The sequence below is a fragment of the Glandiceps talaboti genome, chromosome 3 (assembly GCF_964340395.1).
Source record: "Glandiceps talaboti chromosome 3, keGlaTala1.1, whole genome shotgun sequence".
Taxonomy (NCBI): Eukaryota; Metazoa; Hemichordata; class Enteropneusta; family Spengelidae; genus Glandiceps; species Glandiceps talaboti.
In genome coordinates, this window is record NC_135551.1 from 2,441,704 (window position 1) to 2,457,500 (window position 15,797).

At 34.9% G+C, this 15,797-nt stretch overlaps 1 protein-coding gene across 1 annotated transcript in view; it reads left to right on the forward strand.

Moving 5' to 3' along the window:
* LOC144432805 (oxygen-dependent coproporphyrinogen-III oxidase-like) overlaps window positions 1-15,797 on the forward strand; it is a 68,887-nt gene that overhangs the window by 576 nt on the left and 52,514 nt on the right. Inside the window, exons 2-3 of the mRNA XM_078121085.1 lie at window positions 1,009-1,075; window positions 5,080-5,143. Of these exons, the coding sequence (XP_077977211.1) occupies window positions 1,041-1,075; window positions 5,080-5,143 (99 nt within the window). The 5' untranslated portion in view covers window positions 1,009-1,040. The remainder of the gene's footprint in view (window positions 1-1,008; window positions 1,076-5,079; window positions 5,144-15,797) is intronic.

Here is a 15,797-nt window from a genome sequence, read left to right on the forward strand (position 1 = left end):
TCGACAAGTTTATCTTCAAGTTGTATTTATATATTTTCTAAACATACATGTATGCTATTAATTGTTAATAACGATGTTATTGGAGTTTTGTATTATCACCAAACTGAATATTGCTAAATACAATATTTACTAGGTACATTTGCATACATTTAGAAGTGTTTTTATACTACATGGGAACCTAGACTTCCTGAGATGTGCTATTTTGATAAAATATGCATATTTTTCAATCAATCACCCAATCAGTTAATTAATTAATCAATCAATCAATCAATCAATCAATCAATCAATCAATCAATCAATCAATCAATCAATCAATCAATCAATCAATCAATCAATCAATCAATCAATCAATCAATCAATCAATCAATCAATCAATCAATTAATTAATCAAATTTCTATAGAACTAATCTCCAGAGCAGTGTTGTTTTCAGTAGTGCTGTATGGCCAAAGCACATCATAGGCTTTGGTGAACAAATACAACCCATAACACCAAAGTAAAGCATTTTCTATATGTACCACAATCATTTATAACATCCATACAACCCATAACACCAAAGTAGAGCATTTTCTATATGTACCACAATTGTTTATAACATCCATATCAAGTGTGAAAGTTTACTGTTTCATTTCCTAATTGACCACATTAGAAAGGCCACATGCTAGGCTTGTAAATAAACCAATAGAAATAGTATACTTTTACACTTGATATGAATGCTATATTGTAACATAAAGAAAGTACTTTACTTCAGTGTTACTCGTTGTAAGTGTTTAGTTTTGTTTTCAAACAATCCTGGCTGGAGGCTTAACAATACAATGTAATTGGCAAATAAAAGCATAGTTTGGGAGCTGTATGGTTGTGAATAAATCTTGGAAAGCATTAAGTTTTAATTCACTTAGTAGGATCATAGTTTCCAAGAAATATCCACAGTGTCAAAGTTTGTATATTTCATGTTCATGATATAATAACATTATGATTTAATTGTATGTATCCAACTTGTATCTTGTAAGGTTTACTATCATATCCCGGTGACAAAAACAAGATGGCTTCTAAGGCAAGACTTCTTACAAAATTAAGGTATGATTTCAATTTGTTTCTTTATGATCACTAGTTTTAAAGAGGAGAAGATTATGATGTCAAGTAATGTAAACCAAATACATGTACCCTTGATACATGTGTGAATTCCACATCAACTATGTAATACCTACCCTGGGTACATATGTGAATTCCACATCAACTACCTAATACCTACCCTGGGTACATATGTGAATTCCACATCAACTACATAATACCTACCCTGTGTACATATGTGAATTCCACATCAACTACGTAATACCTACCCTGGGTACATATGTGAATTCCACATCAACTACCTAATACCTACCCTGGGTACATATGTGAATTCCACATCAACTATGTAATACCTACCCTGGGTACATATGTGAATTCCACATCAACTACGTAATACCTACCCTGGGTACATATGTGAATTCCACATCAACTACCTAATACCTACCCTTGATACATATGTGAATTCCACATCAACTATGTAATACCTACCCTGGGTACATATGTGAATTCCACATCAACTACGTAATACCTACCCTTGATACATATGTGAATTCCACATCAACTACCTAATACCTACCCTTGATACATATGTGAATTCCACATCAACTACCTAATACCTACCCTTGATACATATGTGAATTCCACATCAACTACGTAATACCTACCCTGTGTACATATGTGAATTCCACATCAACTACCTAATACCTACCCTGGGTACATATGTGAATTCCACATCAACTACCCAATACCTACCCTGGGTACATATGTGAATTCCACATCAACTACCCAATACCTACCCTTGATACATATGTGAATTCCAAATCAACTATGTAATACCTACCCTTGATACATATGTGAATTCCACATCAACTACCCAATACCTACCCTGGGTACATATGTGAATTCCACATCAACTACCTAATACCTACCCTGGGTACATATGTGAATTCCACATCAACTACCTAATACCTACCCTTGATACATATGTGAATTCCACATCAACTACGTAATACCTACCCTTGATACATATGTGAATTCCACATCAACTATGTAATACCTACCCTGGGTACATATGTGAATTCCAAATCAACTACGTAATACCTACCCTGGGTACATATGTGAATTCCACATCAACTATGTAATACCTACCCTTGATACATATGTGAATTCCACATCAACTACGTAATACCTACCCTGGATACATATGTGAATTCCAAATCAACTACCTAATACCTACCCTGGGTACATATGTGAATTCCACATCAACTACCTAATACCTACCCTTGATACATATGTGAATTCCACATCAACTACGTAATACCTACCCTGGGTACATATGTGAATTCCACATCAACTACGTAATACCTACCCTGGATACATATGTGAATTCCACATCAACTACCTAATACCTACCCTTGATACATATGTGAATTCCACATCAACTACCTAATACCTACCCTTGATACATATGTGAATTCCACATCAACTACGTAATACCTACCCTGGGTACATATGTGAATTCCACATCAACTACCTAATACCTACCCTGGGTACATATGTGAATTCCACATCAACTACGTAATACCTACCCTGGGTATATATGTGAATTCCACATCAACTACCTAATACCTACCCTGGGTATATATGTGAATTCCACATCAACTACCTAATACCTACCCTGGGTACATATGTGAATTCCACATCAACTACGTAATACCTACCCTGGGTATATATGTGAATTCCACATCAACTACCTAATACCTACCCTGGGTATATATGTGAATTCCACATCAACTACCTAATACCTACCCTGGGTACATATGTGAATTCCACATCAACTACGTAATACCTACCCTGGGTACATATGTGAATTCCACATCAACTACGTAATACCTACCCTGGGTACATATGTGAATTCCACATCAACTACGTAATACCTACCCTGGATACATATGTGAATTCCACATCAACTACCTAATACCTACCCTGGGTACATATGTGAATTCCACATCAACTACCTAATACCTACCCTGGGTATATATGTGAATTCCACATCAACTACGTAATACCTACCCTGGGTATATATGTGAATTCCACATCAACTACCTAATACCTACCCTGGGTACATATGTGAATTCCACATCAACTACCTAATACCTACCCTTGATACATATGTGAATTCCACATCAACTACGTAATACCTACCCTGGGTACATATGTGAATTCCACATCAACTACCTAATACCTACCCTGGGTACATATGTGAATTCCACATCAACTACCTAATACCTACCCTTGATACATATGTGAATTCCACATCAACTACGTAATACCTACCCTGGGTACATATGTGAATTCCACATCAACTCCCCAATACCTTCCCTTGATACATATTTGAGTGCCACATCAAATAATGTCATCATTTCCCTAATACCTACCCCCGATTCTGTGTGAATTCCATATTAACTAATATCATCATTTCCCTACTTTTTCTAATATTTCATGACCTTGACCTGTATACCAAATGGCAGCCATATTTGTGATAAAAAACCTGTTATCTCCAAATGTCTATGGACACCATTAAAGTGCCTACCCTCACATAATCAATGATGAGCTTTCTAATGAGACAAATGACCTTTGACCTTGACAATTATTTTCAAGGTGAAGAGAGTGAAAGGGTTACATTCTAGCTGTAAACACGTAAGACAACTAAATATTATTGCTAATTATACTGAAAACCTAACACTGCAAACATCCCTGGAAAGCCCAACAAATTATTTATGTGTTAAAATTGCCAAAAATGCTAATCATCTTGCACAATACAACACACAAGTTGGGAGGGGGGGGGGACTATGTCTTTGACTGAAGGCTTGTTTTTAGCACAACTGAACTGAAGGTTCAGTAGTGTCAAAAACTGCTGAACCGATTGCTTTGATATTTGGTGGTCATGTTACTTCTGGTGTCTAGTTGGGAAATTGTTCAAATGAAAATGATTGCATCAGAGATGTGGGTTTTGGGTCAAAAAATGTGATTTTTGGTCAAAAAACTTAAACTCCAAAAGTACTGGGCAGATTGGCATGAAATTTTATGGGAACATTCTTAGATGTGAGTAAATTAAGATTTGTTCATGACATGATTCCCTTAGTAATATGCGAATTAGGGCTAAAAATGTGTCTTTTTGGTCAAAAACCTATAATTCAAAACTACTCAGCAGATTGGGCTGAAATTTAACAGGGATGCATCTGTGGGTTTATAGATGAAGAACTATTAAGCATATAATGATCTCATCAGTAAAATGTGAATTTTGGTCAAAAATTTATATCTCAAAAAGTACTTGGTCAATGAGCTTGAAACTTGGTGAGATGTTTCTAGACGTGTTATTCTGCAGATTTTCTTCAAAATGTTTCATACAATTGCCCCTTAGCAACAACGGAATAGCAGTATATTTTGGTCACATAACAACATCATCTGGTAGACAATTGAACAAACATTCAAAAAATGTATGTAAATTTGCCTAGCAACAAGACCACACTCATAGCAACAACCAAATAATCATGTATATTGCAAAGATAACAACAGGAATTGAAAGACAAATGAATAAACATTCAAAAATGTATGCAAATATATCTAGCAACATGACCACACCCATAGCAACAGCCAAATGATCGCGTATATCACAAAGATAGCAACATGGTTGGATAGGGAACTGGATAGTCATTCAGCAAATGAACACCTATTGTTAGCATGGACTAGTATATGGATAAACATTTTTAAAAACTGTACAGTTGTACTATAACACCATTGGCAGTATTTTTGTAAATGTTGTTTGGTTTTCTTGTTAATATTAATTACATAAATGCATTTATTTCATCCAATTGTCACACAAGTAAAGTTTTTGAGGGGGTGTTTCTTCTATGAAGACTTGTCTTATTTAACTACTGACCTGTTCTAACTGATTCATGTAGTATTTAAAAATTTATAAAAAATTGATATGATTATTCTCTTTGCAGGCCATATTTATTTGGAGGTGCTGTTGGAGGGTCTGTCATTTGTTATGGTATCTATCAGAAAAAGGTAAAATAGATCCGAGTATCATATATCTCAAGTCAAATAACTATACTGTATGCATTTCTGTACACTGAACACACTGTGACCAAGTATTGAATACAGCTGTACACTGAACACACTATGACCAAATATTGAATATAGCTGTACACTGAACACACTGTGACCAAATATTGAATATAGCTGTACACTGAACACACTATGACCAAATATTGTATATACTAGTAGCTGTACACTGAACACACTGTGACCAAGTATTGAATACAGCTGTACACTGAACACACTATGACCAAATATTGTATATACTAGTAGCTGTACACTGAACACACTATGACCAAATATTGAATATAGCTGTACACTGAACACACTATGACCAAATATTGATTATACTAGTAGCTGTACACTGAACACACTATGACCAAATATTGAATATACTAGTAGCTGTACACTGAACACACTATGACCAAATATTGAATATAGCTGTACACTGAACACACTATGACCAAATATTGAATATAGCTGTACACTGAACACACTATGACCAAATATTGAATATAGCTGTACACTGAACACACTATGACCAAATATTGAATATAGCTGTACACTGAACACACTATGACCAAATATTGTATATACTAGTAGCTATACACTGAACACACTATGACCAAATATTGAATATAGCTGTACACTGAACACACTGTGACCAAATATTGTATACAGCTGTACACTGAACACACTATGACCAAATATTGAATATACTAGTAGCTATACACTGAACACACTATGACCAAATATTGTATATACTAGTAGCTGTACACTGAACACACTATGACCAAATATTGAATATAGCTGTACACTGAACACACTATGACCAAATATTGAATATAGCTGTACACTGAACACACTATGACCAAATATTGTATACAGCTGTACACTGAACACACTATGACCAAATATTGTATATACTAGTAGCTGTACACTGAACACACTATGACCAAATATTGTATATACTAGTAGCTGTACACTGAACACACTATGACCAAATATTGTATATACTAGTAGCTGTACACTGAACACACTATGACCAAATATTGTATATACTAGTAGCTGTACACTGAACACACTATGACCAAATATTGTATACAGCTGTACACTGAACACACAGTGACCAAATATAGAATATAGCTGTACACTGAACACACTATGACCAAATATTGAATATAGCTGTACACTGAACACACTATGACCAAATATTGTATACAGCTGTACACTGAACACACTATGACCAAATATTGTATATACTAGTAGCTATACACTGAACACACTATGACCAAATATTGCATATACCAGTAGCTATACACTGAACACACTATGACCAAATATTGAATATACTAGTAGCTGTACACTGAACACACTATGACCAAATATTGAATATAGCTGTACACTGAACACACTATGACCAAATATTGAATATACTAGTAGCTATACACTGAACACACTATGACCAAATATTGCATATACCAGTAGCTATACACTGAACACACTATGACCAAATATTGAATATACTAGTAGCTGTACACTGAACACACTATGACCAAATATTGAATATAGCTGTACACTGAACACACTATGACCAAATATTGAATATACTAGTAGCTATACACTGAACACACTATGACCAAATATTGCATATACCAGTAGCTATACACTGAACACACTATGACCAAATATTGAATATACTAGTAGCTGTACACTGAACACACTATGACCAAATATTGAATATAGCTGTACACTGAACACACTATGACCAAATATTGAATATACTAGTAGCTGTACACTGAACACACTATGACCAAATATTGAATATACTAGTAGCTGTACACTGAACACACTGTGACCAAATATTGTATATAGCTATACACTGAACACACTATGACCAAATATTGAATACAGCTGTACACTGAACACACTATGACCAAATATTGAATATACTAGTAGCTGTATACTGAACACACTGTGACCAAATATTGAATATACTAGTAGCTATACACTGAACACACTATGACCAAATATTGAATATACTAGTAGCTGTACACTGAACACACTGTGACCAAATATTGAATACAGCTGTACACTGAACACACTATGACCAAATATTGAATATACTAGTAGCTATACACTGAACACACTATGACCAAATATTGAATATAGCTGTACACTGAACACACACTATGACCAAATATTGAATATAGCTATACACTGAACACACTATGACCAAATATTGAATATAGCTGTACACTGAACACACTATGACCAAATATTGTATACAGCTGTACACTGAACACACTATGACCAAATATTGTATACAGCTGTACACTGAACACACTGTGACCAAATATTGAATATACTAGTAGCTGTACACTGAACACACTATGACCAAATATTGAATACAGCTGTACACTGAACACACTATGACCAAATATTGAATATACTAGTAGCTGTACACTGAACACACAGTGACCAAATATTGAATATACTAGTAGCTATACACTGAACACACTATGACCAAATATTGAATATAGCTATACACTGAACACACTATGACCAAATATTGAATATAGCTGTACACTGAACACACACTATGACCAAATATTGAATATAGCTATACACTGAACACACTATGACCAAATATTGAATATAGCTGTACACTGAACACACAGTGACCAAATATTGAATATACTAGTAGCTGTACACTGAACACACAGTGACCAAATATTGAATATAGCTGTACACTGAACACACAGTGACCAAATATTGAATATAGCTGTACACTGAACACACTATGACCAAATATTGTATACAGCTGTACACTGAACACACTATGACCAAATATTGAATATAGCTGTACACTGAACACACTATGACCAAATATTGAATATACTAGTAGCTGTACACTGAACACACAGTGACCAAATATTGAATATACTAGTAGCTATACACTGAACACACTATGACCAAATATTGAATATAGCTATACACTGAACACACTATGACCAAATATTGAATATAGCTGTACACTGAACACACACTATGACCAAATATTGAATATAGCTATACACTGAACACACTATGACCAAATATTGAATATAGCTGTACACTGAACACACTATGACCAAATATTGTATACAGCTGTACACTGAACACACTGTGACCAAATATTGAATATACTAGTAGCTGTACACTGAACACACTATGACCAAATATTGTATATAGCTGTACACTGAACACACTATGACCAAATATTGAATATAGCTGTACACTGAACACACTATGACCAAATATTGAATATACTAGTAGCTGTACACTGAACACACAGTGACCAAATATTGAATATAGCTGTACACTGAACACACAGTGACCAAATATTGAATATAGCTGTACACTGAACACACTATGACCAAATATTGAATATACTAGTAGCTGTACACTGAACACACTGTGACCAAATATTGAATATACTAGTAGCTGTACACAGAACACACTGTGACCAAATATTGATTATATATTAGTAGCTATACACTGAACACACAGTGACCAAATATTGAATATAGCTGTACACTGAACACACAGTGACCAAATATAGAATATAGCTGTACACTGAACACACAGTGACCAAATATTGAATATAGCTGTACACTAAACACACTGTGACCAAATATTGATTATACTAGTAGCTGTACACTGAACACACTATGACCAAATATTGTATACAGCTGTACACTAAACACACTATGACCAAATATTGAATATAGCTATACACTGAACACACTATGACCAAATATTGAATATAGCTGTACACTGAACACACTATGACCAAATATTGTATACAGCTGTACACTGAACACACTGTGACCAAATATTGAATATACTAGTAGCTGTACACTGAACACACTATGACCAAATATTGTATATAGCTGTACACTGAACACACTATGACCAAATATTGAATATAGCTGTACACTGAACACACTATGACCAAATATTGAATATACTAGTAGCTGTACACTGAACACACAGTGACCAAATATTGAATATAGCTGTACACTGAACACACAGTGACCAAATATTGAATATAGCTGTACACTGAACACACTATGACCAAATATTGAATATACTAGTAGCTGTACACTGAACACACTGTGACCAAATATTGAATATACTAGTAGCTGTACACAGAACACACTGTGACCAAATATTGATTATATATTAGTAGCTATACACTGAACACACAGTGACCAAATATTGAATATAGCTGTACACTGAACACACAGTGACCAAATATAGAATATAGCTGTACACTGAACACACAGTGACCAAATATTGAATATAGCTGTACACTAAACACACTGTGACCAAATATTGATTATACTAGTAGCTGTACACTGAACACACTATGACCAAATATTGTATACAGCTGTACACTGAACACACAGTGACCAAATATTGAATATAGCTGTACACTGAACACACTGTGACCAAATATTGAATATAGCTGTACACTGAACACACTATGACCAAATATTGAATATAGCTGTACACTGAACACACTATGACCTAATATTGTATACAGCTGTACACTAAACACACTATGACCAAATATTGAATATAGCTGTACACTGAACACACAGTGACCAAATATTGAATATAGCTGTACACTGAACACACTGTGACCAAATATTGATTATACTAGTAGCTGTACACTGAACACACTGTGACCAAATATTGTATACAGCTGTACACTGAACACACTGTGACCAAATATTGTATATAGCTGTACACTGAACACACTGTGACCAAATATTGATTATACTAGTAGCTGTACACTGAACACACTATGACCTAATATTGAATACAGCTGTACACTAAACACACTGTGACCAAATATTGTATACAGCTGTACACTAAACACACTGTGACCAAATATTGATTATACTAGTAGCTGTACACTGAACACACTATGACCAAATATTGTATATAGCTGTACACTGAACACACTATGACCAAATATTGTATACAGCTGTACACTGAACACACAGTGACCAAATATTGAATATAGCTGTACACTGAACACACTATGACCAAATATTGAATATAGCTGTACACTGAACACACTATGACCAAATATTGTATACAGCTGTACACTGAACACACTATGACCAAATATTGAATATAGCTGTACACTGAACACACTATGACCAAATATTGTATATACTAGTAGCTATACACTGAACACACTATGACCAAATATTGAATATACTAGTAGCTGTACACTGAACACACAGTGACCAAATATTGAATATACTAGTAGCTATACACTGAACACACTGTGACCAAATATTGTATACAGCTGTACACTGAACACACTGTGACCAAATATTGAATATACTAGTAGCTGTACACTGAACACACTATGACCAAATATTGAATATAGCTGTACACTGAACACACTATGACCAAATATTGTATACAGCTGTACACTGAACACACTATGACCAAATATTGAATATACTAGTAGCTGTACACTGAACACAATATGACCAAATATTGAATATAGCTGTACACTGAACACACTGTGACCAAATATTGTATACAGCTGTACACTGAACACACTATGACCAAATATTGAATATAGCTGTACACTGAACACACTATGACCAAATATTGTATACAGCTGTACACTGAACACACTATGACCAAATATTGAATATACTAGTAGCTATACACTGAACACACTATGACCAAATATTGAATATAGCTGTACACTGAACACACTGTGACCAAATATTGTATACAGCTGTACACTGAACACACTATGACCAAATATTGAATATAGCTGTACACTGAACACACAGTGACCAAATATTGAATATACTAGTAGCTGTACACTGAACACACTATGACCAAATATTGAATATACTAGTAGCTATACACTGAACACACAGTGACCAAATATTGTATACAGCTGTACACTGAACACACTATGACCAAATATTGAATATACTAGTAGCTATACACTGAACACACTATGACCAAATATTGAATATAGCTGTACACTGAACACACTGTGACCAAATATTGAATATAGCTGTACACTGAACACACTGTGACCAAATATTGAATACAGCTGTACACTGAACACACAGTGACCAAATATTGTATACAGCTGTACACTGAACACACTATGACCAAATATTGAATATAGCTGTACACTGAACACACTGTGACCAAATATTGAATATAGCTGTACACTGAACACACAGTGACCAAATATTGTATACAGCTGTACACTGAACACACTATGACCAAATATTGAATATACTAGTAGCTGTACACTGAACACACTATGACCAAATATTGAATACAGCTGTACACTGAACACACTATGACCAAATATTGAATATACTAGTAGCTATACACTGAACACACTATGACCAAATATTGTATACAGCTGTACACTGAACACACTGTGACCAAATATTGAATATAGCTGTACACTGAACACACTATGACCAAATATTGAATATAGCTGTACACTGAACACACTATGACCAAATATTGTATATACTAGTAGCTATACACTGAACACACTATGACCAAATATTGAATATAGCTGTACACTGAACACACTATGACCAAATATTGAATATAGCTGTACACTGAACACACTATGACCAAATATTGTATATACTAGTAGCTATACACTGAACACACTATGACCAAATATTGAATATAGCTGTACACTGAACACACTATGACCAAATATTGAATATAGCTGTACACTGAACACACTATGACCAAATATTGAATATAGCTGTACACTGAACACACTATGACCAAATATTGAATACACTAGTAGCTGTACACTGAACACACAGTGACCAAATATTGTATATAGCTGTACACTGAACACACTATGACCAAATATTGAATATACTAGTAGCTGTACACTGAACACACTGTGACCAAATATTGTATACAGCTGTACACTGAACACACTGTGACCAAATATTGAATATAGCTGTACACTGAACACACTATGACCAAATATTGAATATAGCTGTACACTGAACACACTATGACCAAATATTGTATATAGCTGTACACTGAACACACTATGACCAAATATTGTATATACTAGTAGCTGTACACTGAACACACTGTGACCAAATATTGAATATAGCTGTACACTGAACACACTATGACCAAATATTGAATATAGCTGTACACTGAACACACTATGACCAAATATTGTATATACTAGTAGCTGTACACTGAACACACTGTGACCAAATATTGTATACAGCTGTACACTGAACACACTGTGACCAAATATTGAATATAGCTGTACACTGAACACACTATGACCAAATATTGTATATACTAGTAGCTATACACTGAACACACTATGACCAAATATTGAATATAGCTGTACACTGAACACACTATGACCAAATATTGAATATAGCTATACACTGAACACACAGTGACCAAATATTGAATATACTAGTAGCTGTACACTGAACACACTGTGACCAAATATTGAATATAGCTGTACACTGAACACACACTATGACCAAATATTGTATACAGCTGTACACTGAACACACTATGACCAAATATTGTATATACTAGTAGCTGTACACTGAACACACTGTGACCAAATATTGAATATACTAGTAGCTGTACACTGAACACACAGTGACCAAATATTGAATATACTAGTAGCTGTACACTGAACACACTGTGACCAAATATTGTATACAGCTGTACACTGAACACACTATGACCAAATATTGAATATAGCTGTACACTGAACACACTATGACCAAATATTGATTATACTAGTAGCTGTACACTGAACACACTGTGACCAAATATTGCATATAGCTGTACACTGAACACACTGTGACCAAATATTGAATACAGCTGTACACTGAACACACTATGACCAAATATTGAATATAGCTGTACACTGAACACACTGTGACCAAATATTGAATATAGCTGTACACTGAACACACTGTGACCAAACATTGAATATAGCTGTACACTGAACACACTATGACCAAATATTGAATATAGCTATACACTGAACACACTATGACCAAATATTGAATATACTAGTAGCTGTACACTGAACACACTGTGACCAAATATTGAATATACTAGTAGCTGTACACTGAACACACTGTGACCAAATATTGAATATACTAGTAGCTGTACACTGAACACACTGTGACCAAATATTGAATATAGTAGTTGTACACTGAACACACTATGACCAAACATTGAATACAGCTGTTAGGAAATAGTCACAACATGATATATTGTAAGTTTTGTCAAAGTTTTGTCTGTTTTTCATAGTAGAAATGTAAATTTGACTCTTTAAGTTTTTTGGAAATAGAAACAATTCTGTGTCCCTGATTATGGTAAATCTCCTTGAACTTGAAGTAAATGGTAATCCTTGTTTTTGCTTTAAATATTAGCTTTATTTCTACATTAAAATGACTAATACATGTACATAATGACAACTAGATGTTATTTCTACATTAAAATGACTAATACATGTACATAATGACAACTAGATGTTATTCCATTCAACCAAGGAAAATACCAGTGACCTAATGGGTCTTTGACAACCTTTGGGTCATGAATATTTACTGGCTGAATGAATTAAAATATTGGAGAATAACATAATTATACCAGCGCCAGTAATATCAAAGAAAAGTTGGGGAAAGTAATGGTAACTTTGAATGATTTGATTAACATTTGGAACACAGCAGATCCAGTGATATAGACACATGTTGTCATGCTTTAAAACAACCAGGGTATATTATATTCCATATTTTTTGTTCTAAATGGTTCATGCATGGTATAAGTACATAGTACATGTTGAAGTTAATTAGACATAAAGAACTCATAGAATTTTTGATAGCAGTCTTTGTAGTTTATTTTTGACAACCATTGCTGATGAAACTTACAAGTCCAATATTGTAAATTGACCATATTGACCATTTACCAACTAAAATAGCGATAATCCTTTTTATGGCCTGAATATGTATTTAGCAAACCATAGTTGTATAATTTATATAGCTTATAGTTCTACCCACCATCCTAAGGGTGGGCAGGCCTGCTTATACTATATAGTTCTACCCACCATCCTAAAGGTGGGTAGGCCTGCTTATACTATATAGTTCTACCCACCATCCTAAGGGTGGATAGTCCTGTTTATACTTTATAGTTCTACCCACCATCCTAAGGGTGGGTAGGCCTGCTTATACTATATAGTTCTACCAACCATCCTAAGGGTGGGTAGGCCTGTTTATACTCTATAGTTCTACCCACCATCCTAAGGGTGGGTAGGCCTGCTTATACTATATAGTTCTACCCACCATCCTAAGGATGGGTAGGCCTGTTTATACTCTATAGTTCTACCCACCATCCTAAGGGTGGGTAGGCCTGCTTATACTCTATAGTTCTACCCACCATCCTAAGGGTGGGTAGGCCTGCTTATACTATATAGTTCTACCCACCATCCTAAGGGTGGATAGGCCTGTTTATACTATATAGTTCTACCCACCATCCTAAGGGTGGGTAGGCCTGCTTATACTATATAGTTCTACCAACCATCCTAAGGGTGGATAGGCCTGCTTATACTATATAGTTCTACCCACCATCCTAAGGGTGGGTAGGCCTGCTTATACTATATAGTTCTACCCACCATCCTAAGGATGGGTAGGCCTGTTTATACTCTATAGTTCTACCCACCATCCTAAGGGTGGGTAGGCCTGCTTATACTATATAGTTCTACCCACCATCCTAAGGGTGGGTAAGCCTGGCAGTACTCACATACATATACTAGTTACGGTAGTAATATTATATTGAAAACCCAAAATACTGGTGTTTAAGTTTTGTATCACCAGTTTAATAATACAGAAGCTCATGGTCATAGCTAATGCTAGTCTCATACAAAACACTTTGCCATTTTCCTTTTGAGAAAAATGATCTATTATTTAATTAATTATTGTAAAAACAAGAACAGTTACGTTTACAGTGAAATATGGTGAAAATAGTTATAAGGCAATCTATCCAATGACTTGCTTTGAAGCTACAGGTTGTAGATTTGCTTTGAAGCTACAGGTTGTAGATTTGCTTTGAAGCTACAGTCTGTAGATTTGCTTTGAAGCTACAGGTTGTAGATTTGCTTTGAAGCTACAGGTTGCAGATTTGCTTTGAAGCTACAGGTTACAGATTTGCTTTGAAGCTACAGGTTACAGATTTGCTTTGAAGCTACAGGTTGTAGATTTGCTTTGAAGCTACAGGTTGTAGATTTGCTTTGAAGCTACAGGTTGCAGATTTGCTTTGAAGCTACAGGTTGTAGATTTGCTTTGAAGCTACAGGCTGTAGATTTGCTTTGAAGCTACAGGTTGTAGATTTGCTTTGAAGCTACAGGTTGTAGATTTGCTTTGAAGCTACAGGTTGTAGATTTGCTTTGAAGCTACAGGTTGTAGATTTGCTTTGAAGCTACAGGTTGTAGATTTGCTTTGAAGCTACAGGTTGCAGATTTGCTTTGAAGCTACAGGTTGTAGATTTGCTTTGAAGC